This window comes from Epinephelus lanceolatus, chromosome 3 (assembly GCF_041903045.1).
Source record: "Epinephelus lanceolatus isolate andai-2023 chromosome 3, ASM4190304v1, whole genome shotgun sequence".
NCBI classification, from domain to species: domain Eukaryota; kingdom Metazoa; phylum Chordata; class Actinopteri; order Perciformes; family Serranidae; genus Epinephelus; species Epinephelus lanceolatus.
In genome coordinates, this window is record NC_135736.1 from 34,956,158 (window position 1) to 34,982,789 (window position 26,632).

At 41.3% G+C, this 26,632-nt stretch overlaps 1 protein-coding gene across 2 annotated transcripts in view; it reads left to right on the forward strand.

Moving 5' to 3' along the window:
* Nucleotides 1-26,632, forward strand: part of neurl1aa (neuralized E3 ubiquitin protein ligase 1Aa) — a 98,706-nt gene that overhangs the window by 25,453 nt on the left and 46,621 nt on the right. The window contains exon 1 of one of the 2 annotated variants that reach the window (XM_033623138.2): nt 17,404-17,656. The exons of the other annotated variant lie outside the window; for it this stretch is intronic. Coding sequence (XP_033479029.1) covers nt 17,623-17,656 — 34 coding nt within the window. The 5' untranslated portion in view covers nt 17,404-17,622. Of the gene's footprint in view, nt 1-17,403; nt 17,657-26,632 lie in introns of those variants that run through there. 2 annotated transcript variants of the gene reach the window in all.

A 26,632-nucleotide genomic window follows, 5' to 3' on the forward strand; every position in this document is an offset into this window, starting at 1 on the left:
GAGAAAGTCTGCATAGGGCCGGCGGGTAGTGCGGTGGGTAGGTTAAACAAACTTCGGACTTTGACCCGGGAGACTGCTGTTTGTTTCCCAATATTTTAAGCCAGATCATGATTTTTTTCTATAATAATGAATAATAATGTACTTTTTATATTTATATTTATACTTACACATATGGGCGGCACAGTGTGGCAATGGTAAGCTTTGTAATCTCACAGCAAGAGGGTTCCTGGTTCGAAGCCGGGGTGAGGGGTTCAAACCCGGGGTGGGGGAGCCCTTCTGTGCGTAGCTGGCATATTCTCCATGTGTCAGAATGTTTTTCCTCCAGGTACTCCGGCTTCCTCCCACAGTCCAAAGACATGTACATCAGGTTAATTGATGACTCTAAATTGGCCGTAGGTGTGAATGTGAATGTGAATGGTTGTCTGTTTCTATATGTCAGCCTTGCAACACTTGGGCGACCTGTCCAGGGTGTACCCTGCCTCTCACCCAATGTCAGCTGGGATAGGCTCCAGCCCCCCGTGACCCCAACCAGGATAAGTGGCTACAGAAAATGAATGAATTAATGAATTTATGCATGTATCAAGCATAAATTGATAGGCCATCCCTTAGTGTCCAAAACGAATGTTGGAGGGGTACCTAGAGCATCATACTTTGACATATAAGGATACTGACAAAGTGTCAGTATTTGATGAGTTGGGAGTGAGAATGTGTTGAATCCACCTATCAGCACCTGTAAAGCACCTCTAGAGATTAATCTTGTTGAGACTTTTATTTTATTTTTTTTCTACAGATTACACAAACAAGATATAATGTGTTGATTGGTGAGCTATTAACAGGGGGATTTTGGACAGAGCCAGGTCAGCTGTTTCCTGTTTACTGTACAGACATGAGAGTGATATCAACCTTCTCATATTAATCTCAGCAAGACACTGAAGTGCATTTTACAAAATGTCAAACTATTTCTTTGATTTAAGCACTTAGAGCTCTCCTCCTTCCTACGACTTTCTTGCTAATCTCTTAGCTGTTGTTTGCATGTTACTAGCCTTGGTAGCTACATTAGCTTTACAGTTAGCGATGGCTTCTCCCTCTGCTCTTTCTTGCTCGGTGTGCCAAATGTTCAGTTATGCCTCTGCCTCCTTTAGCGACAGTGGTAATTGTAATAAGTGTAGCTTATTTGCTGCGTTGGAGGCGAGGCTTAGTGAATTAGAAGCGCGGCTCCGCGCCATGGAAAATCACTCAGTAGCTGCGGTAGTTAGCCAGCCCCCTGTAGCCGGTGCGGAGCCACATAGCATAGCCTTAGCCTCTGCTAGCGGTCCTCCGGTAATGCCTGTTCAGCCGGGAGGTTGGGTAACCGTTCACCAGAGGCGTAGCTCCAAGCTGAAGCCCACGGCTCACCACCAGCCTGTTCATGTTTCCAACCACTTTTCCCCACTCAGCGACACACCTGCTGAGGATAAAACTCTGGTTATTGGCAACTCTATTCTGAGGAACGTGAAGTTAGCAACACCAGCGGCCATAGTCAAATGTATCCCTGGGGCCAGAGCGGGCGACATTGAATCAAATTTAAAACTGCTGGCTAAAGCTAAACGTAGATTCATTAAGACTGTTATTCACGTCGGCGGCAATGACACCCAGTTACGCCAGTCGGAGGTCACTAAAATTAATATTGCCTCAGTGTGTGAATATGCAAAAACTATGTCGGACTCCGTAGTTTTCTCTGGACCCCTCCCAAATCTGACCAGTGATGACATGTTTGGCCGCATGTCATCATTTAATCGCTGGCTATCCAGGTGGTGTCCAGCAAACAATGTGGGTTTCGTTAATAATTGGCAAACTTTCTGGGGAAAACCTGGTCTTATTAGGATAGACAGCATTCATCCCACTTTGGATGGAGCTGCTCTCATTTCCAGGAACCTGGCAAATTTTATTAGTAATTCAAATCCCTGACAACCCAGAGTTGAGATCAGGACTCAGAGTCGCAGTCCTATACGCCTCTCAGAGCTTCTAGTTCAGTTACCCAGCCATAGTTTTCATAGTTCTATACAAACGGTGTCTGTCCCCCGACTACCTAAATTATTTAAATCTAAAATTAAACAAAGAGGAGTTGTGCATAACAGCCTCATAAAAATTAAAACCTCTTCTGTGACAGAAAGACAAAACAGGAGAATTAAATGCGGACTGTTAAATATCAGGTCTCTATCGTCTAAAGCAGTGTTAGTAAACAAATTAATATCAGATAATCATATTGATTTACTCAGTCTCACTGAAACCTGGCTGTGTCAAGATGAATATGTTAGTCTAAATGAGTCCACTCCTCCCAGTCATAATAATACCCACATTCCTCGAGGCAGCGGCTGAGGAGGGGGAGTTGCAGCCATTTTTAATTCTAGCCTGTTAATCAGTCCTAAACCTAAACTAGATCATAATTCATTTGAAAGCCTCGTTCTTAGTCTTTTACATCCGACCTGGAAAACCTCGCAGCCACTTTTATTTTTTATAGTGTACCGTGCTCCTGGCCCGTATTCAGAAATTTGTATCTGAATTCTCAGAGTTTTTATCCAGTTTAGTTCTTAAATCAGATAAAGTTATTATTGTAGGCGATTTTAACATTGTCGACGTTGATAATGACTCCCTGGCTACCGCGTTTATCTCATTATTAGACTCCATTGGCTTCAGTCAGGGTGTACATGAACCCACTCATTGTTTTAACCATACCCTCAATCTAGTTCTGACGTATTGAATTGAAATTGATAACCTAACAGTCTTTCCACAGAATCCCTCGCTATCGGATCATTATCTGATTACTTTTGATTTCTTTTTACTCGATTACACGCCACTCAGCAACAGTTACTATACTAGATGTTTATCAGATAGTGCTGTCGCAAAATTTAAGGAAATGATTACTCCGTCGTTAAATTCAATACCATGTCCTTCAGTAACAGAGGTTTCCCGTACCGACTTTAACCTCTCCCGAATTGATCATTTTGTTGATAGCGCTGTAGGCTCGCTGCAAACAACACTCGACTCTGTAGCTCCTCTTAAAAAGAAGTTAACAAAGCAAAGAAAGTTCACTCCTTGGTATAACTCTCAAACCTGTAAGTTAAAACAAATATCGCGAAAATTTGAAAGGAATTGGCGATTAACCAAACTGGAAGAATCTCGTTTGATCTGGACAGACAGTCTCAAAACTTATATGAGGGGCCTCCGCAATGCCAGAGCAAACTATTACTCAGCATTAATAGAAGAAAACAAGAATAACCCCAGGTTTCTTTTCAGCACTGTAGCCAGGCTGACTGAGAGTCAAAGCTCTATTGAGCCTTGTATTCCTTACCCCTTAGCAGTAATGATTTTATGAGCTTTTTTAATGACAAAATTCTAACTATTAGAGGCAAAATTCATGACCTCCTGCCCTCAGATGGTAGGCCTACCTATCTAACCTCAAACACAGCTGTAAGACCTAATATATATTTAGACTGCTTCTCCCCAATTTCTCTTCAAGAATTGACCGCAGTGATTTCTTCATCTAAATCATCAACGTGTCTCTTAGACCCCATCCCAACTAGGCTACTTAAGGAGGTCTTACCTTTAGTTAACACTCATATATTAGATATGATCAATATATCCTTATTAACAGGCTATGTACCACAGTCTTTTAAGGTAGCTGTAATTAAACCTCTACTAAAAAAGCCCACCCTGGATCCAGAGGTGTTAGCCAGCTATAGACCAATATCTAATCTTCCCTTTCTGTCAAAGATCCTTGAGAAAGTAGTCGCAGACCAGCTGTGTGATTTTCTCCATGATAATAATTTATTTGAGGAATTTCAGTCAGGATTTAGAGTGCATCATAGCACTGAGACAGCACTACTTAAAATTACAAATGACTTTCTGATTGCTTCAGACAAAGGACTTGTCTCTGTACTTGTTTTATTAGATCTTAGTGCGGCGTTTGACACTATTGACCATCAAATTCTACTGCAGAGACTGGATCACTTAATTGGCCTAAAAGGTTCTACACTAAGCTGGTTTAAATCTTATTTATCTGATTGTTTTCAGTTTGTTGACATTCATAATAAATCATCCTTACGTACTAAAGTTTGTTTTGGAGTTTCGCAAGGTTCTGTGCTTGGACCAATCCTATTTACTCTATATATGCTCTATATATGCTTCCTTTAGAAATCACCCTATAAATTTCCATTGTTATGCGGATGATACACCGTTATATTTATCAATGAAGCCAGAAGAAAGTAATCAATTAACTAAACTCCATAATTGCCTTAAAGACATAAAAACTTGGATGAGCACCAATTTCCTGATGTTAAATTCAGACAAAACTGAAGTTATTGTTCTTGGCCCCAAACAACTCAGAGACTCTTTATCTGATGACATAGTTTCTCTAGATGGCATTGCTCTGGCCTCTAGCACTACCGTAAGAAACCTCGGAGTAACATTTGATCAAGATTTGTCTTTTAATTCTCATTTAAAACAAACCTCACGGACTGCATTTTTTCATCTGCATAATATTGCAAAAATTAGGCCTATCCTGACCCGAAAAGATGCAGAAAAATTGGTCCACGCTTTTGTTACCTCTAGGCTGGATTACTGTAACTCTCTATTATCAGGTAGCTCTAGTAAGTCCTTAAAAACTCTCCAGCTAATTCATAATGCAGCGGCGCGTGTACTAACAAGAACTAAGAAACGTAATCATATTTCTCCTGTTTTAACTTCTCTGCACTGGCTCCCTGTAAAATCCAGAATTGAATTTAAAATCCTACTGTTAACTTATAAAGCTCTAAATGGTCAAGCTCCGTCATATCTTAGAGAGCTCATAGTGCCATATTATCCGCAGGGTAAGCAGGGTTATTCGTGGTCCCTAAAGTCTCCAAAAGTAGATCAGGAGCCAGAGCCTTCAGCTATCAGGCTCGTCTCCTGTGGAATCATCTTCCTGTTACCGTCCAGGAGGCAGACACCGTCTCCACATTTAAGACAAGACTTAAGACTTTCCTCTTTGATAAAGCTTATAGTTAGGGCTGGCTCAGGCTTGCTCTGTACCAGCCCCTAGTTAGGCTGACTTAGGTCTAGTCTGCTGGAGGACCCCCTATAATACACCGGGCACCTTCTCTCCTTCTCTCTCTCTCTCTCGTATCCTATTACTGCATCTTGCTAACTTGGCCATTCTGGATGTCACTAACTCAGCTTCTTCTCCGGAGCCTTTGTGCTCCACTGTCTCTCAGATTAACTCATATCACAGCGGTGCCTGGACAGCGTGACGTGTGTGGTTGTGCTGCTGCCGTGGTCCTGCCAGATGCCTCCTGCTGCTGCTGCCATCATTAGTCATACTTCTACTGTTATTATACACATATGATTATTGTCACACATGTATACTGCCAGATGTTAATATATACTTTCAACATATTGTACCACAGTAGCCAGAACTATAACTATAATATTATTACTTTCATTAATGTTGTTGTAAGCTACTGTCATTACCGTCTGTCTCTCTCTCTCTCTCTCTCTCTCTCTCTCTCTCTCTCTCTCTCTATGTCTCTCGTTCTGTCTCATTGTGTCATACGGATCACTGTTAATTTATTATGCTAATCTGTTCTGTACAACATCTATTGCACGTCTGTCCATCCTGGAAGAGGGATCCCTCCTCAGTTGCTCTTCCTGAGGTTTCTTCTGTTTTTTTCCCCGTTAAAGGGTTTTTTTGGGGGAGTTTTTCCTTATCCGCTGTGAGGGTCCAAAGGACAGAGGGATGTTGTATGCTGTAAAGCCCTGTGAGGCAAATTGTGGTTTGTGATATTGGGCTTTATAAATAAAACTGATTGATTGATTGAAGAGTCGCTGGAAAAGCAGGGATGGGTCAGTGATAAACACCTGGCTTCAGTGGCTCAAATGCTGCTTGGAAATGATACGATGGTTTGGTAAAAACATCTGGAATCGGTGACTTAAACTACTGGGAGACTGAAACTAACTGCAGTAAATGTGTATTTTTGGAAAAACGAGACTTCAGAGTAATGGGCGTTTGTTTTTGGGATAAGGGGCAGTTGGAGCACTGCATTTTCAGTCTAATGGGACATTTTTTGGACGAATGGGGCTTTGGAATTTTGGGGCGTCGGAACAGTGGCATAGCACCCTTTTATGTTTAAGTTAAAATGATTAAAATCAAAGCAAGTTGAGTAAAGACAAATAAAGAGAGCAATCAAAAATGCCAAAAGGGTGTAAATCCTCACTGTATGGCACATATATTGTACATGGGTTTATTATTATCGTCCTAGTTTCAAGTACAACCAGATGATGGCATGCTGCTCAGTTTCTCTCTTCGACTTGCATTTCTAATTCGTTGAATAATGCAAATCGCCATCAAAGTGTGAATAGTTACTGGCATGTGGTCTCCTCCCACCCACAGGCCTCCATCTTCAGTTCATACCCAGTAAAGATGGGGCAAAAGACGAGGATTAAACATATTTAAATACATCTTTGACATATTGTGTGTCCCTGCATATAAACTGAAGAGTTTCATGGTTTTGAAATTGAGTGCAGCCATCAGACATCATGTGGCCGCAGATCTGACATGGTGGCAGATGATTAACCGACCTCTTCACCACATGTCCCAGCATGCCTCAGTCTTTGACAGCAGCTGCAGACCAGACCTGACCAAGGTTTCCACGACAGCCACAGCTCGAAAGGAATTACGTATGGCAAACAGGGATGCATATGTAAGCACACAGGGACACACACAGAGTCCATTAGTCCAATGAAACACGATGTCTATGACCAGTAACCATACGGACCATATACAACAGAAATCCATTTAGAGGAGTAATAGCACAGCAAGGTGTGAGCTGTGCACAAGTATACCAATCCACAGGGGCGACATAACATCCTGCCAGCAGAATGGGGCCTGCTGCCTCTTTCAAAGTGATTTGTATGGAAGTGAAAGGGAATCTGGCAGCAGATGCTGAGTGGCGACGAGGTCAGAGGAGTGGGTTTTCTGCAGTTGGTATTGTCTGAGAGTGCTGCTCGGCTCGTGTGTGTGCAAATAAAACCCCCCTATTCACCAAACCCTCTGGAGCCCCATCACAAGGCCATTTGCAATATGAGTAACAGTGGTACCTCATCCTGTCCAGAAACAGGACAATATGAAGAGAGGTGGGAAGAGAGGAGAAGGAACTGCAGGGGAACTGTGATACTATTATTTTCGTAAAAGTGACTTTGGATCATTATGTAATCTGAAGACAAGAAAATGAGAAACATGGAAAAAGAGAGGCGGGAAAGGTGAGACATAGCAGGTAGGGGGCATTTGCACAGTTACAGCAGGAAGCATTGGAATAATGATGGTCTCCTTTCATAAATCCAGCCTTATTGCAAATCCCTTTCTGTCTATTCTGAGACATGCCCTCAGCAGGTATTCCAAATAACTACACTCTTTAGTTATTAGCAAAGGTGAAAGTTAGTTTGAGGGCATAGGATGTCTGGTGTAATGTAGTACTTTTCATCAGAGCTGGAGCAGAAGAAGTGGGGAGGTGATAATTAGATCTGTCACTCTGCTTTAATATCTCTTAGACCCGCTCGGCCCTGGGCTGGATTGTTGCAAAGAAACGCCTCATTGTCTCTGCTGCTCGAAAGCCGAAAATACCGTTTTCTATGTCTGATATGTTGCTGCAAAATGTGCTGGTGTGGAGTGATGGGCTTCAGTGGGGTAACACTGTGGTATGAAAGGATTTGAATTATCAGTAAAGCTGGTAATCTAATACGGCTACATGTTGCCTGGTGTATATACAGTACTGTATTTTGTGTTATCAGTTAAACAAGAGTCTACAGCTGCGCTTGTGGCTCTAAAGCTGCACAGTAGCGGTCTAAACTAAATGCTAACATCTGCCTGCTAACATTGTTGATGTTTAACAGGTATAATGTTTACGAGGGAAGGGAAGTGAATCAGTCCATTATCAATTCTGCATATTGGTTTGATACTGTTTTGATTCCCGTGTGGAAAAAAGTTGACCTTCACAGGTTTTCAGCGTCAGTGCAGCTGTTTTATTATCTTAGAGCCTGAACACAGTGTAGAAACAGCCCAGAAAAAAAGGCCTACGTGTGACTTCAGTGTGCAAAACCTCCACTGTTTAACTGTTTTCTTAGTGTGTGAAAAAATGTGCTCAGCATGGTGCTAATGTTATTATGACAGAGAATATGTATCCTCGGTCATGGATGTGCTCGGTTGGGAAGCAATGGCACTCGAGCGTAGAGTGTCAAATACTGTACATGGCATTCCTGGAATTTAAGCCCATGCTGCGTAGAAAGATGTTTCAGCATATTGCTTGTGTTTACACCCTCACTTGGAAGTATCATTTTACAGACATTTCCAGCAGCACTGTTGTCATCTTTCTTGACGAATTGAAACCACACTTTGGACCTTCTTGTTGCAAGTCTCCAGCAGCGTAGACACATGAGTTTGATGTCATTGTTTCGCAATGTGCAACTGTTAGAAAAGCACGGCAGCACTGATAAAAGGAACTGATGAGCTCAACTGTTTTTTAAATACCCATCCCCAGTTTTTACCATGTTAACCATCTTAGTTTGGGGTGTTGGCATGCTAGCATTAGTCATAAAAAACAGCATCAACTACAGCTGTGCTTGACAAGAATGGCAGGAGTTTAAACAGAACTAGTGTGGGTTAAGACTTGAAGTAGACATTAAAGCAACTGAAGTGAGAAAGCAGAAAGCAGGCTAGTAGAATTCACCAGAGCAGTACAGAGACGCTGTCACAGAAACACCGGAAATGACACAACTCGCTTACCGCAATACGTCAGCACATCAGCACCGTACTTCTGATCTGTAACGTTGACTCTTGTGCCACAGGGAAACCAGGACATCAGAGCAAAGGATGTTTGTTCTTGTGGGATTTGGCCATCGGCAAAATGGGCTTTCAGTCCAATGTGACATTTTTCAGACTGATGGGGCTTTGGGATTTTTTGCCATTGGAACAACGGACAGTCCCCCATAACAGAAGTAGATACCTTAATCGAAGCAACTTTATTGGATAAGGAATTTGACTCCAGTTTCCAATAGGCCTCAGTGTTTAATTATATTATCCTCCTATTTGTTCTCTGCACTGTGTCATAGGAATAAGGTACAAACAAAAAAGTCACCAACACAAATTAATACAGATAAAAAAACTAAACAGAAAACCATCTGTGTAAAACAGATATGTTCTGTGAAAATATCAAAGAAGCACATTATATTTTCATTGTTCTAAAAATGAAATCTTTTTTATAATCAAAACAAATGACTCTGCATCAGGACTGCATGCATGGACTTAAAATGATGTTAGATTCAGTTGGATACCTTCGTCTCTAGTGACTGATTGAAGAAAATCGAATCCCCCCCTCAGGGAAATCAGTGAAAGTGGACACAATGTCAAGCTTAAATGGAAGCGGAGGGTAACACGTTTACAATTCTGTTTGATATTAAAGAAAGGAAATGGCGATAAATTTCACTTAACTAACAAGTCCTCTGACCTAAATGACAAAATTGCTTGTCATTGCCTTCCAAACTGATGAGAACAGGTGTTTGTGACCTGGCTCTCATCAACAATGATCTTTCGTCAGTGTATTCCAAAACCACTACCATCATAGAGAAACATGTTCTAATCCCAAGTCATCACATATAGCCATTATTGGCTATATAGTCAGGGCTTGTTGGACCCATCCACCACCCCTCCCACCTGCCCTATAAGAACTCTCCAGCTATTTATATGATGTGGTTACTGGCAGCATTGCGTTGCGTTTTAGCATCAGGTGTCTGATGCCGAAATCACTGACGACTTCAGAATGAGAATGGGCTGGATAGAAACTATTCATACAAGCCATTTCTGATCTGCCACCTGTAGTTAAGGTTTATTTGGGGAGAAGTCAACTAATAGTGCTTGATAATGTTGGGGAAAGATGGGCTTGGTCAAAAGAGGTTTAGAATTAGGGTAAGGGTCAGTGGTAGCTTTGATTCACCCTGCAGTCTCTACATTTTTAGCACTACAACAACATGACAGCACCTCCAGCTTCACTATTAAAAGACTTCTTGAGAAAACTGTTCATGTAATAAAAGCATACCTGCTCTCAGAAATCCACATTAATATCCAAATATCTGCAACCTTTATTCTAATAACTCTAAAAGCATCATCAGAAATCTTAAGTATCCAGTGCTCAGCGAGGGCACTGCAAACCGAAACGGAGCAGAGTACAATGGCATCTGTTGTATGCATGGTCCCCTCTGATACTAGTTGACCTGCGACGAACCATGAGCTCACTGCATTATCTGAGTAAGTTATGTAATGCAATTTTATGTACAGACGCTCAGAGATGCACCTCAATCATGTTGCAGAGAGGACTGCAGGGCCAAAGGAGGCTTTCATGTTTAAAGGTTTAGGCCGACAGAGTGCTGGCTGCATTATTAAAACAGGAAGTAAAACATTCTGTGCAAAGGAAGGATGTTCAAGCAATGCATTCATGTACAGCACCAACGTCAAGCCAGGCAAGGAAGTGCACTTTACTTGAGGCCTTTCCTCTGCCACGTATCTACAAGGTTACACGACATAGCCACGGTAAAACCCGGTCTGATGTTTCTTCCTGAAACTCGTCTGGCCAGAGTCCAGTTGTCGCTCTTTATACAGCCGTGTCCCTTGCGTGCCAATAAGCTGTTATACCTTAGTGCGATGATGTCATCCCTGGGGAGACACATAAGACTCTGAAGACTTTCTGGTGTCACTTTTATCACAGCTCTTTGTCAGTAAAGTCAGACCAGAGCATTTTGTGTCTTGACTTTAAATACTTCCATGCTGTTAATCATTCCTACTCCAACTTATCAAAATTAAATACAATTGCTTTTATATTTTGACACAATGGTTTTCCTGTGATCCAACGCATAAATGATAATGAATGTGATCGGGAAGTTAATTTCAGTTTGGTGATGTCTTTAAAGGCATTGGCATACATCGACTAGGCTACAATTGTCTGCAGAGGTGATACATAAAACCGAATGTGGTTAGCCTCTCATTGTGCTCTGAGTACTTTCCACCAACTGTCTTCACCTCAAATGTGCGCACCATGTGTGTCTATATTGTCTCATTTAGCAAACCAAACCTTGAGGTTGTGGTCCTGATTTCATTTTGATCAACATCCCAGGCAGGCAAGAGTATTTGTTATGGTTACACGGTCGTAATCATTAAAAGTGATGGGGAAATGCTGACATGTAAATATTATTACCGACAGGATTTGCTGGGTAATTCTTTAAACATAAACAAGAACGCACAGTGTTATTCAGCTAGTTGTTTTTCACTTATTATGCCTCTCTGTCTCTTTCACAAAGGGATGGTATTTAAGCAATGTCCCTGAATAACTTATGAGTGCTTTTTCCCCCCCAAGTTTTTTAAATTATGTTTTCTATTTTTAATTATTGTACATAACAGGACAAGGAAAAAATATGATCACATCTCAGGGACCAAACATCCTGAAACTTCCTGGAATATCCTGGAGCAGTCCTTTATCCTGGAAATTATGTTTGTGTACAAGGAATCTGAAACAGCAAATATGTTATGAGAGAAAAAAATGCAGAGCGAAATACATTTTCTATTAATAAAACAATGAAATGGTGATAATTAACATATCTGGCAAGTCGCAAAGTTGTTGATGCTGATAACGTATTTTAATTGTTTTCCAGCAAAATGGGCAATATTGCAATACAGTATGGTAAATTGTAAATGTACTGCACTCAAAGTGCTTTAACACTACATGTCACATTCACCCATTCACACACACATTCACACACTGGTGGCTGGGGCTACTGTACAAGGTGCCACCTGCTACTCTGTAACCATTCACTCGCACTCACACACAAATGGAACAGCCATCAGGAGCAATTTGGGGTTCGGTATCTTGCCCAGGGATGCTTTGACATGCAGGCTGAAGGAGTCAGGGATTGAGTCGCCAATCTTCCGATTGGTGGACAACCGGCTCTACCTCTGAGCCACAGTCGCCCCAGTATCCAGTCAAAGTGACCACAGCAGTATTTTTTTAATAAACATTTAACCAAAGTCACAGTTCTTCCATGAACTTACCCAAAGTGCATTTGTTGCCTTGGAATCTATGTCGGTGAAGATTCTCAGTCATCCAGGTCATGGTAATCATAAGTGCTAATATCGTAGGCAACTGGACTTGCTTGCGTTTCTTGAAGACATTTCACCTCTCATCCAAGAAACTTCTTCAACTCTAAATGACTGGTGCGAAGTTGCAGGCTATAAACCCTGTGTGGGTGGGAACCCTTGCAGAGTCGTAGGGGTCATGTGAGCTCTTAGTTTCAGAGTCGTTAAGGTCACAATGTGAGTCGTTGACCCACCTGGCCACCATGTGAGTCGTTAGGGTCAGGTGGGACCAGGGGTGAATGGGTGTGAATCTATGTCATTAAATTTTTTATTAAAATGTGACCAAAATCAAGATGTTACCTGAATCTTAAACAGATTGTTTTTGTTGCCTTTTTAACCTGAGACAGGAGTCTGGATGTGAACCTGAAATTCTGATGTCACGGTCCTGCACTTGGTACGCCCGCCATCCTGTCCCAACCACCTCTTTGCGAAGCATGTGCCGCATATGAATGTAGTGTTTTGTTAGCTCAAAAAATACATTGTCTCCGAACACAGTCCAGTCATAACATTGTAATTAGGAAAGCAATTTAGCAACATACAAACGATAAAGACGAGGATAAAGATGGTGATATGTCCTTAAGCCACAAGGAATACATGGGTGGGGCAGCTTCCATTTGAGACAAATTGCACAACATGCTAAAAGAGAAGCGAAATCAGCGGTGCTACATCTTACAACCGAAAGTTGCAATTCCTCCCTGAATGCATAACTTCTACTTGTGATAGAATATTATAGTTAAAGGTGTGGTAGAGCTACTTTTGCTCAAAGGTTTAACATTTTGTTGAATATGCTTTTCTGGTGGAGAGTTGGATGAGAGGATTAAAACCATTCTCATATCAATGTGTTTAATATAAGGCTACGGCCTGTCAACAACTGGGAGAGCAGGTAGCAGGGGAAGGACCCAAGATCAGATGATAAGCATGGACTGGTGCAGTTCAGTGATTTACTGTATGAAAATGCTTTAAGGCAGGTGTTAGTAGGCGGGCTGGTACAGGTACAACTACTATTTGACAGACAGATTCAGGTCCAGGTTGCAGAGTCAGAGTCGAGTTCGGGTTGTTTGAAATACAGAGTACAATTTACATAGCAACCAGAATGAACTGGCAAAGGAACAAAGGAAGTGCACTGGTATTCATCGTGAGTGACTGATGACAGGAGTGAGAACAGGTGAGCTGGAGGCCATGTGACTTCAGGGCTGATGAGGGAAGTGAGAATAGGGCTGCGGTTGAATAGTCAGAAAAATGACTTCCTCTGTTGTTTCCTAAACATGTTTCCTTGATCTTGATTGAATACATTGTGAGGTCAAGGAAAGGCGTCTTGCTAAGAGAGTCTGACTGCATTTAGGCTACGTAATCATGTGGCAGTTGATGGTCCTGATGCTGTGATACTCTGCTGTGGTGACACTTCAGTGTTCTGACTAATATATTGTTTAATGCAAGCTATAGAAATGTGGACAATTCAGTTAAAAAAAATTACTTCATTATCAAGGTTGGAATTGAAATATTAAAGGGAAATTTCGGTTTATTTCAACCCGTCTCCTATCGTCCTAAATTTGTTTCAAGTGACTAGTGACATAGAAATAATAGTTAGCATGTTAGCCGTTAGCCTAGATACAGCCGTAGCATCAGACCTGTTAAAACGTAAGTGAATGGGCAACCTTCAAGTGCAAAGTTAGTCCACTAAATAAGCTTTTTTTCCACAAAGACCGCCTCATATCGTTAGGATAAATGTCAGAGAACATATAGAAAACGACATGTAAACGTGTTGTCTTACCTTACCGGTGTGCTGCCATGTTTGTTTACCATCTAGCTCTGCTTTCCAAAGCGTAGCCGAAATATATCTCGCCAGCTCTAGATAAAGCCCAGCTGGATACTACTCCAGGTGGAGGTGTCTCGTCCTCGGTCACATCCAGACCTTGAAAATAAGGCTGCAACCGGTCCCATTCCTTGCAACAGAGGCATTCCTCTTCTGTGGGCACTGGGGCGCAGCATCCACAGGTACACCACCAGTCTCCAGAGCTACGCAGCCTTGCAGCAGCCATTCCTCCTCTCTCGTCCTCTACCTGTTGCGCCTCTCTCTCTCCTCCTCCTCCATTCTTCAATTTCACGAAGCTCTTCGTCAGTGTATTCTGGCTCAAATAAATAAGGGCAGCCATCAAACTCTGCAAAATCAAATTCCTCCTCCACAAAGTCGAAGTCTGGCAAAAAGTCAGCCATTATTCTATAAATCTTTCATAAAATAAATGAATGAACTTTTCAGGCTACTGTGCGGTTCTGCCTTCCAGCTGTTGCTGCTTGTTCAGACACACTATGAGATCACTGGTTGTTCTCGCGATATTTCGGCCGCGCTTTGGAAAGCAGAGGGGGGGGATAAACAAACATGGCACCACACCAGTAAGGTAAGACAACACGTTTACATGTCGTTTTCTATATGTTCTCTGACATTTATCCTAACGATATGAGGCGGCCTTTGTGGAAAAAAAGCTTATTTAGTGGACTAACTTTGCACTTGAAGGTTGCCCATTCACTTACGTTTTAACAGGTCTGACGCTATGGCTGCATCTAGGCTAACAGCTAACATGCTAACTATTATTTCTATGTCACTAGTCACTTGAAACAAATTTAGGACGATAGGAGACGGGTTGAAATAACCCGAAATTTCCCTTTAAAAGGAATGTAGGCTACCAGTCACAAAAGTGAGTCTAAATGGTCACTCATGCTTTGGTTTCCTGAATGGACAAATGGTCCGTTGCTTTTCATGTTAGTGCTGCAAGAAGTTGTACTGGACTGGCAACATCTTCCAGCCAATAAATAGTCGTGTGGCACTCCCATGAAACAGCACATTTTTTTTGACATCTCAGTTTTTGCACAGATCACAAAAAACGAACTACATGTTGTGTTGTGTGGTTTAGAGGTGCTGATACGTTTATTTTGTTACTAGTTGCTAAAGCTAGGCTAGTTGTTTGCCACTGTTCCCAGCCTCTTTGCTAATCTAAGATAACCAGCTGCTGGCTATAACTGAGTATTTAACGGACAGATATAAGAGTGGTATCAGTCATCTCATCTAACTCTCTGCCAGAGATCAAATGCTTATTTTTCATAATGTTAAAACTATTCCCTAAATGTCCACTAAAAGAAAAATTGTGTAATAAAATATTTTTGTTCATTGAAAATATGGAGTAGAGATCTGGGACTCCATCACAACATCATATTTGATAACTTTTTTACCTCTCACAAGCTCGGACAGGAGCTTCTCAAGAGGAAGCTGATAATGGTAGAAGTATTACCAATAAATCGTCAAAAGAAAAAGAAAAGCTCGGCTGCCTAACTCAGCTGCTGAGTGCACAGAACAGACCAGTCAATGCCTCTAAGTTTGTGTTCACAGCTGACACATAGCAGGTGTCCTACATGCCAAACACAGGCAGAAATATGGCGGTCATGTGTATGTTGCACTGGAATGGGAGAATGTGTGATCAGGAGCATCAAAAACCAACAATAATAGCATGGTCACACATGAGCAAGTGGTAGCAAGTGACCATCGCCTGTGGAGGTGATATTCGTGCTGAATGTGGGCAGTACCTGGCGTGACCTTGTACTTTGTCAAACATGATATATTCTGCTATGGGTTTACTGTATAAATATATCCCTCCCCTCTCACCGCCACCCTCATGGGCGTGATGCTGTCTGAGGGAGTCTGAGGGTTCTGCACAGTATCTTAGCTGTTCCTAAGACTGCACTTTTCTGGACAGAGACCGCACATGCTGTACCTGGAATCTGCTGGAGACACTCTCCCAGTTTGGGGGTCACAGCCTCCAGTGATCCAATTACCACTGGCTCCACCTTTACTCCCCCACATCTTCTCTAGCTCCTCTTTCAGCCTGTGGTATTTTTCGAGCTTCTTCCTGATGTTGCTGTCACTGGGGATTGCTACATCAATCAATCAACAAAACAAACAACAGAGGTAGGCAATGGTGATATATATATATATATATATATATATATATATATATATATATATATATATATATATATTCTTTTATTTATTTTTTTAAAAACAAAAATCATATTTCATCATATGAAGAATCGCATTTTTATTGACACATCTGATCTAGCAGTGACAAATGGCAAATATTAACCATATGCTGTCTATATCTATATTTCGTGCCATTGATTAAGTCAACATGGTATGGCATATCAAGATTTTTTGCATAAATTGCTATGGCTTTATTGTTTTAAAACCCTGATAATGTTGTGGCTCCACCAGGCCCACAAACACTGGGTTAATTACAAAAATATGAACACTATGCAATGCTTAGAAAAAGATCTTTATAGGCTACTTCTTTATCCTTTATTTTATTTAATAGCGATGATGCAATTTAACATAGCTCCAATACACAATATGGGACTGATGTGTTGCACAGAGAGTTTATGGTTGCTGCTAATTTTCAACTCTTGTCCCTAGTTTTATATGTAGACCAAAAATGTTATTAAAAATATAGTTTAAAACATCATAGAACCACAATACACTATAAACATGGAAGCACAATAAAATACATAAACCACTATACACATACCACAGTACATCAGTAAAATTTCTACCCAGTATACTTTTGCTTATATACCATTAATTCATATATCTAATTTACCTCACCCTGTCCCTCACAGTGCCATTATCTGAACGCCTGCAGCTTCAGGCCCAGAGTAAACACAGTGGTGTCTGAGATTGAGGGCCATGAGGTCACCACGGATACGTGATGACAGCTCAAGTCAGAGGCCTGACTCCTGAGGGGTCACCCAGTCTGCCTGCCAGGGGCCTGAGGCACATAAGGAAGTATGGAGGGTGAAAGAGTGAGTGCTGAAAGTAAAGAATGTGAGCACTTACTCTCTGGATCCATACTTAGGCTTAGCTTGTGTGACCTGTGTTTGTAAATCAGCAGTGCTCTGTATACAGTAAAATCTATTTTATTATTTCCTTTAATTGGTTGTATTGATCTAAACCTACAGAGGGATTAAATTTAATACAGGTGGATTACAGATTGTAATATTTTGTTTATGCCTCCTGGTCCACCTCGTGCTCCATAAATAGTCCACTCCTCCTCATGGCAGCTCGGTGCGGCAGTGACAGCGTTAAAGGCGCTCAGCCAGTCTCCACCTTTTATGTAAATACCAGTATGAGTGAGTGGGACCCGAGGCGGAGAGAGCGCTCAGTGAATGGAGTTGGTGGGGGGGGGGGAGTTGCCTTCGCGGATGTGTCCCTGCGCTCACAAGAAGGAGGTGTGGGTCTCTTGTCTCCAGTGTGTGCATCTATTCGGAGGACAGGAACGATAGGCTGCCTTTCGGATGCGAACGTGCAATCATGTCACGAGCGCCGGACTGCAATGAGGACATCTGAATAATCCATACAGGCGATAAGCGGACTCTACAGGAATAAAGCAATGGGTGGCCAGATAACGCGAAATGCCTTTTACGGTAAGAAATAAATATTTCAGGCTGCATGTGTCTGTATTAAAATTGACGCTCTATTGTTCAGGCCTATTGTGTTTAATTCATAATGCTCTTAGCAGTGGCTGTGTTATCACTATCAGGTACCATATTGCCACTATAGCTTATTCTTCGGTCACAGTTACGTCACTCCGGCAATTAGAATAAGGGTCAAGACGCGCAGCTGTGCTCCCTTTTTGGTTAATGCGATGCAACAAACAGGATGTCACCACCTCCTCGCGCTATAACCGAGACCTATATCCCATATTAAAGTGTTGTGAAGTGTCTTTACTGTGTGGGCTCATGTCAGTTTCAGTGAAGGATGGAAAGTTGCGGGGTTTCCCTCTGCTCTGCTCTGCTCTGAGCTGTGGTGTGGTTTCCCCCTCATTAATAAAGAGGCACAGTGTGTGCAGTTGTCCTTTAGGAAATCAATACATTGACTCCCTGTTTCATTATGCTGCATGGTAACAGAAAGGTCGAAGCAGCGTGATTTATTTCTTGGAGCAAAACAGCTGACTGTATTGAAAAAATGCAAAGTATTTGGTATTGATTGGGTCATGAAGTAGGGGAGTGTTTGATTTTTTATAAAATGAGGAATAGTCCTCAGGGTGTTGTGTGTGGATACTGAAGGCTTTGAGTGTGAAGGGCTCCCAGTCCCCTGATGAGCAGGGGAAGTCAACGGTGAGGCTGCTGTGTAGGTCCACGGATAAAATGTAGGCCAGCTTCAGGCCTTTCTGTTGTTTGATGCTCCCTGTGGTGATGAACAGCCGTATCCATCATCATGTTTTTACAGTAAAAGTAGTCCTCTTGCTACTCTTTCTTCTTCTCTACAACAATCTAAGAACGCAATGTCAAGCAGGAGATAAACAACGCCACTAGTAGACTTCTATATTCATGCTATGTTACTATAAAAATTAATATTAGAATGCTATTGTTGTATAAGATGTTACATAAGAATATATCTTCTTGATGTATAATTGAACCTATGGGAGTTTAAGCTAAGTCCCTGCTCCTACAGTGTCGTCTGGTTTTGACCACCTGATCGTTCTAATTAAAGCTCCAAGATTAATCCAATTAGTTAAAGAGGGACAGACTAAGACAGCATGAAGAGGAAGCTACAGCGCCTTCTCTCTGGGATCAAGGTCAAACACCTCGTAGAAAATTCAAACACAATATTACCCAATTGGCTCACCATGTAAATACTAACATTAAACATTCCTAGTTTATATAAAACCTCTACAGAAATCCCTGGGGCTTAAAACATGGTAGGATCCTACGGAAGTAATAGAGATTGTCACTCTGTAACAGTTGGCCAATTTTTGATACCATTTGCTATCATTCAGGTGTAGCAGGTGTGTATTTTGCATAAAAGCACTGAACTCTACCGGTGAGGCTATTTTCAGATAGAAAACTGAATGCAGATGGATCAGTGGTATCTGGCTCTCTTATTTCTAAAAGTATTTGTTGTCAAGACAAGAATCTGAGCAATGTATTTGTGTACATACAGTAGGTAAGCCACGTCTAAAGAGCAGAGAGATTGAAGCTGTTTTCTTGCCACACAGTTCTAATGGGATTGGGTTGTATCGTAGCTACTTGGCTACTCTAAGTCAAGCCTATAAGATCATCAGTGACTTCTCTGCATACAGAGTACGAGCTGCTGTCCTCTGGTAGGGGACTTAGGGCGCATTCACACCAGGACAGTCTGGGGGACTCGGTTCAATTGGGCAAAAAATGCCCGAAAAATTTCATTTGGTTCAGTTCACTTTCACACTGCATATTTTAAAGCGAACCAAACCGCCTGGGCAATGTCACACAGTACAACAGCTGCTCGTTTGGGGGCGGTATTGCCCAAAACGACCACTGACCAGGAAGAATAAAAGCATAAGGAAGAAGAAAACCTGGCTCATTGATTGGCCAGGACCGAAACTTTGGTTCAATCCTACTGGACTTTGGTTCAATGGATAGTCCATTTGCATTTTCCACTGTAAGCAAACCGCACCAGGGTTCACTTGCAAAGTGAACCAAGACCCCCAGTTTTCAAGCGGACTAGGGTTCACTCATTTGGTCTGCACCAGAGTTTGAATGAGTGTTCACACCACTTCAAATGAACCGAACTATCCATGGAAGCGGACCAGGGTTCATTTAAAGTGGACCAAATAGCACCAGTATGAATGCATCCTTAGAGTGCCTCGTTCCAGATTGAACAGATTTAAAAGGTTATTCATACTTCTGTCTATAAAGCTTCTAAATATTAATTGGATTATGACAATTTGCTGATTTGCATTTTTATATTTTTAGCATATAATGTTATTTATTTATTTATCTTTTTGTGTTTCTTATTGCTACGTTGGATATAAAGTTGATTTGTCTGTGTTCTATGTTGCATGTTGTATTTCTATGGCTGCAGTATGGGTGTGGGGCCCATGACAAGTTTCCCATGTTGTGAGACATTAAGTTAATCTTGAGCTTGATCTTGATCTTAATGTAAATAAGCGAGGAAGCCTCTACCATTTTGTTTACAAATGCAACTGACCATCCCTTTATGTTGCCAAGTTTGGTGATTCTACTGCTGTTAATTAGTTCATCTCTGTTCTCCTACATGCAAGACATCCATGGCGTAGCTGTTGCACCTGTACCAATTATTTTTAGTGCCTCCCTGGACTCGTTAATTACCGCTATTAATTGCACCTGGGCACAGCCACAATGCCTGCTTAGAAACAGCCTCTTACCTTACTGTCTGGTTAACCCACACCGGTGTACTTTTGTCTTGTTAACATTTCCTTAATCTCAGAGCTCATCGGCTCTTGTCTGATGGCGATAAAGCTGGGGGCAAGGCCAATATTTCAGGCTGTGGCCAGTGGATATCTTGGCCAAGACTTTGTCCTCTGAGAGCCAGTAATTTTGGCTAATCTCTGTAAACAGATATCTGCATATGAATGCAGTTGTGTTAAAACAGCTAATAAAACATGAGATGATTTACATTCTGCTTCTCCAAACAGACTGTTTACCTGCTGTTCAAACTTGATTGGTTGACACTAGTCGGACTACAAACCGACTACAAATGGAAACCAGAATGCTTCCGATACCAAAATTTTGTCCCATCGCGTACAGAGTAACATTTCCTCTCTATAATTCTGTCCCCAGTGTCACATGATGATGATTTTCCATCAACTAATATCACCACTACATATTCAGTTGCATTGTTCACATAGGCTACATGTCAATGCATGTGCATTGCTTGACCTCCATCCTTAACTCCATTAGCATTTATTATTTGACTCTTAAGGTAAAAATACACAGCAAGCTGGTTATTATTGCCATGTCTTCTCTCTGTACTTAGTCCCACTTATTACATCACTTATTGGGAATGAAATCAGTAATTTGACAAAATACAGTATTTCAGTAGAATCTATCATTTAAACTTCATTCATAGTGATGTGCAAAGTAACATGCCTGTAACCATGACTACAACTATTATTCTCAAAAGAAGCTGCAATCAGAACAATAAAGATGTCGTTTCTTGATGTTTTTCAGCAAGATACTGAGCGACTGACCTAAATTGTCCCTGCAGAGTGATTTGACCGGATGTGAAATATCCATAGCAACAGCCAGTCATTCATAACCATGCGTAGTTATTCATATACAAAGGGCTGCTCAAAGCTTTAATAGACCAAATAGAATCAAATATTCAGTAAAACTGTGTGATAATCATCGCTAACTTGTGTTTGCAAGTGAATGGAAAAAAAGTCTGTTAGTCCAGTGAGAAGAAGAGTGGGTTAACATTAAAGTACAAGCGTTGCTATGGTGACCCACAGCCATTGATAGAAAGCATCTGATTGCTTCTGCTGCTTATTTCTGGAACTGAACAGATAGAGGAGAAATTAAGAAATCAGATATCATATTTGAACCTTTCCAGTGATGTTTACCTCCATATTTGTGCTTTTGGGAGATGCAGCTGGTGAAGAACTGAAACTACCTTAAGTGAGATCTATTATCCAGAAAACTGTCACCGCTACTCATTACGTACTCACTGTTTACATGACGGTAAGAGAAAGGTGTGACTTACTGAGGAACAGATTATGCTTTCTAAAGTTGCACCTCTGCAGGCTGTTATTCTCAGGTGTGAAGCATCAGAGCACATCCAAACAGTGTTTGCAGAGTTGGTTGCATAATTGAGTCTGCCGAGTATGTGGGAGCTCCACTTCTGTGCTCCCGATTGACTGAAAGTGGGCCAGTGTCTGAGGCTGCACAGGCTGATTCGATGGAGCGTCTGGCTCCACTCGATGTGAATTGGATTCTGTATCCAAATGCAAAGCGGGGACAGAGCTGAGGAGACATTTAACAAAGTTTCTTAGCTGCCTTGGATCAGATCAGATCACAGTAATATCACGGGATATGCCTCAGGTTATTGAACGCCAAATAAAGGCATCTGATATTTAATACAGCATACAGACCACCAGCTGCCTTCAAAAATATTTCCTTTTTTTTATCACCCCTTTCTCTTTGTGTGAAGGAGAGCATGAGCTAGAAAGACAGAGCTTCAGTCAGGCTTGAACAGTTGCTATGGAGTGACATAAACACATGTCTCAGGGTCAGGTGGCATTGTTAAGAGTGCGTGTCAGTGCCGTCCATATAATTCTTACTTCCCCCTCCTCAGCCGTGTTTTCTGAGGCAACAGTTGGTTACCTACTCAGGGGGTAGCTAAGGATGCACACGTATACATGTACACACAGACATATGTGCAACCCAAACCTTCCTTTGTCCAGCAAGCATTAAAATCATTGTGTGTGCGTCTGTGTGTGTGTGTGTGTGTGTGTGTCTGCAACCAGCCCTTTCATCCTTATCCTCATGACAGGTCACCTTCAAGGCAGCGCCCACATAATGACTCCCAGCCAGCGCTGAATAGCATCTTGCCTGCTTTCAGTCAATACACACTGCATATCATTACGCCTCCCCATCAGCCTGCTCTCTTTCACTGCCAGAGAAGCATCATTGGATTACATTGTGCTCCACTGTATGCGGCCTCACCATATTATTACTTATTGATTACTGTTGTGTAATCCTGCTCGTGAAGAGAATGCTGTAACAGCGGGAGGACTAGTGGGCCGTAGTGGATGATGTCAGCCGAAATTCATCATCTCTGTTGTCTCACCTTTCACTGCCAGGTCATCGTGGTTTAAATTATTAATAGTGCGGTGTCTCTACAGTGGGGTAAACCAGGAAACTAGAGAGAGATGTTCCTTTAGGTATAAAGACTAGTCAGTCTACTGCTCATAACTGTATTTTGTAATATGTATTTGTTATTTTTGTGTGTTGTTATGCAATACAGTTGTGGTGAAAGGATTGATGAACAGAAAATTTAAAGACGTCAATTCTGATTAGCAAATAAAGGTAGACTGTGCAGGAACTGTAGGTTATTGTAAACCAGAGGAGTCAAACATATGGCCCAAGGGAGCCAAAACCGGCCCACTGGATGAACCTTGCACACCTAATAGTGATGCACTTGTGAGGGTTAAGATGTGCCAGGTTTCGGGTGCAATTTCTTCATGTAAAATGCTGCTTCAGAGGTTTTTCCACCCCGACCGGAAAACAGTTCTTTTCTTCCACTTCAGTTTGGCGTGGTGATGTCAGGACTACTACACAGGAGTGGACATGTACAGGAAAATGCACATGTAATGACAGTGAGTTGTCGACCAACCAAACATGTAAATGGGTTAGCGTTTTTATAACGAACTTCTTGGACGTGTTTTGGAGGTGGTTGTTATTTTTAAGATATAATGCAATGGTTTTACTGGTCCGGCCCACCTGCGATCAAATCGGACTGTATGTGGCCTGTGAACTAAAATGAGTTTGACACCCTTGCTGTTAACATTATTGCCAAAGAGAGAAGAGAGAGTAGAGTTAATCGAGAAAGTAAAAGCGAACCTCAGATTCACACTCCATTGCTATATTTGCAGTTTTTCTGGCACAGTGTCCGTGATTTTTGTTGCATCCTCTTGGATGCATGGAGTAATGCATCTAGTATGGCACCTTCTTTTTCAAGTCCTGCGCACTGGGCCCAGAAATGTCCTGACCATAGTTAAATTAGAAGATAATAAGATAATACAGGCAGAGTGTCTGCAGATAAACACACCACCACACACTTCTTGTGGTTCGTAATTGAGAGGGATTAATGTTGTATGAGTCTATAAATTGTTTTCTTAGGAATATCCTGCATAGTATATCTTTAATCATGTAAGCCCAAGGCTGCAACAAACAATTATTTTTGATTAATCTACAGATTATTATCTTGTTAAATCGTGTGCTCCATAAAACATTAGAAAACAGTGAAAAATGCCCAACATTAAATCTGATGTAACATTATGTAAGACCTTGGAACGCAGCATATTGTCGCATTTAATTAAGAACCATCAATAGCAGAAGAAAATTTGTATTAAACACAGTTTTAAAGTCATTTTCTCCTACTAACCTAACATTTAAAGTATAACCAAGGCTTGAATTTGAAACAGGCTAAATTAGGTCCCATTCAGTCATCCTGTCATTAGAAATTCTTTGGAAGCTTGTCTCTTTCTTTCTTTCTTTCTTTCTTTCTCTGCCCTCTCCTTCTCTCCTCTTGCCTCTACATGTTGCCTCCTCTCTTCTTGCTCCTTGTATGTCCCTCCCTGAGTTGTCCTGTCCTCGTCCATCCCTACATTCAATCCATGTCCCCTGTATGTGGCGGCCTGCTACAGCAAAACTTTGCAATATGAAGACATCGCTTTGGGAAATTCAGAGGAACTTGTGATTGACATTTTTCAGTCACAAGACTTTTCTGTTTCACTGCAGTTCAAACTTTATGGGCCAAATGATTGATCGGAAAAAGAAACGTTAGACTAATGATCTGATCATTATTAGTTACAGCCCTGCAATAAAGCAAACACAAAAGATCTTAGCCTTTTCATTGGTGATTCAGACCTCTGATTCACCACCAACAGCTTATTTGTTTTGCAATTTAAATAGGTCTAACATGCTCATACACAGCTGTTTCTTCAGTCAGAAAAGCAGCTGCAGCAATGAAAACTAAGGCATGATTAGGAACGGGGACATCAACCAGCAAGACACCTAGCCACATCTATGAAATGTCGTGACAGGAAGTTGCCATAAAAATGGCCACAAGTCCTCTTACCACAACACAGCAGGGCAGGTTGTTGCCAGAGGACCTGACAAAATAACAACTATTAAATCACCATATTCTTGCTTTTGTTGTGGGAAAACTGCTCCAAGCAACAACAGCTTGAGTTTCAACTGAAATTACATCGGTTGCACTCTGTACAGTACATTATTTTGTGATTCGGTCACACCCCCTTTCCCACATAGGAGGGAAAGTCTAAATGTTATTTTATTTTACCTGTTACCCAGCAGCGGTTTGTAACTTCTACTCACTCAGTCTGCAAACAACACATTTGCCTTAGGCTTTGCAACAGACCTGCTGTATGTAAGTAATAGAGCTGCAACCATTAATCAGTTAATGGATTAGGTGTCAAGTACGAAATAAATCAGCAACTAATTTGATAATCCATTAATTGGTATGAGTATTTTTTAAGAAAAAAAGTCACAATTCTCTGATTTCAGTTTCCTAAATATGAATATTTTCTGGTTTCTGGACAAGACAAGACATTTAAGAACGTCATCTTGGGCTTTGGAAAACACTGATGGACATTTTCCAGCACTTTATAGACCAAACAATTAATCGATTTATCAAGAAACTAGCCGACAGATTAATCAGCAATGAAAATAATCGGTAGATGCAGCAGTAGTATGTAAACTGTAAGCTGGTGTGTGGAAATGTTGGACTTTTGGTTTGCTTGAGGCAAACATTTTATAATTTAGGGCAGAAAGTAGACATCTGTGAGATCATGCAAATTCCTTTTAAAACCTAATCTGCTGCTGGACTACAGATAAACCTGATAAACATGAAAACAATGTCAGGATGAATGAAACTAAAGGGCAGGTCAGCTTAATATGTAGGCTGTTACAGTGTTAGCTAGCATAATGCAAAAAAAGCAGCCATCAAATGGCAGCTAATGTCAAGTAAACAGTTTTAAATTACAGGATCACCTGATGCTGCTTTGACTGTCAATATGGAAACCCCCCATCATGCAACATTACCATAGGCACGCATCATCTATCAATGCATCAACACAGGACCAAAAGATTTGTCATGATGTTGCCTAGGAGCACGTCAAGCCCTGTGGTCAACAGCAACATAATGACTGATGAGTCAGTAATGAGTCCCTGTGGGTACCTGTCCCCAGGTAGAATAGCAGCTACAGTTACTGTTATCTGCCACAGTGGTAGCCTCCCTGTCATTGAACCACACACAGCCTATTGGGTTTCACACTCTGTATCTGCGTAGCATCTGTCACACATGTATAAACGCACATGCAAGGAACTGGAGGAACAGGAAATGTAATACTCTGCTAGCTGTGATGTAAAAGCACCGTATAAAAGCTGGGAGTGTATTGAGCACATAAAGACACCCTGCCTGAGCTGTATTTTTATGCATCTAAGTCTAAATGATAATCTGTGTGATTAATCGTCACTATTACTGTGTGATTCATTAACAGTTGGTGTTACATCAGGCTGGAATGCCATTTTGTCATGAGTCAGTGGGACTGAATACATCATCCAGACACTGCTATGTAAACATCATTAAGACGTTGTTTGTCATTGCCCTCCAGGCTTGTTGGTGGTGTTGTAAATGACACTGTCAACAGATCCCGGCAGAGCAAAATCAAATAAAGAACTTAAGAGTAACAATTTACACTGGTAATCTTTGTAAAAGGGGACATTCACGCTTTTATTTAATGAGATGGTAATGATTTCAATTATTCCAGGAGAACAAAATTATTGTTAAAGCATAACAGTGTACATGGCCTGAGAATAATGCAAAATATGTTTTCTTAACAGAGTGTTTTGGTGATT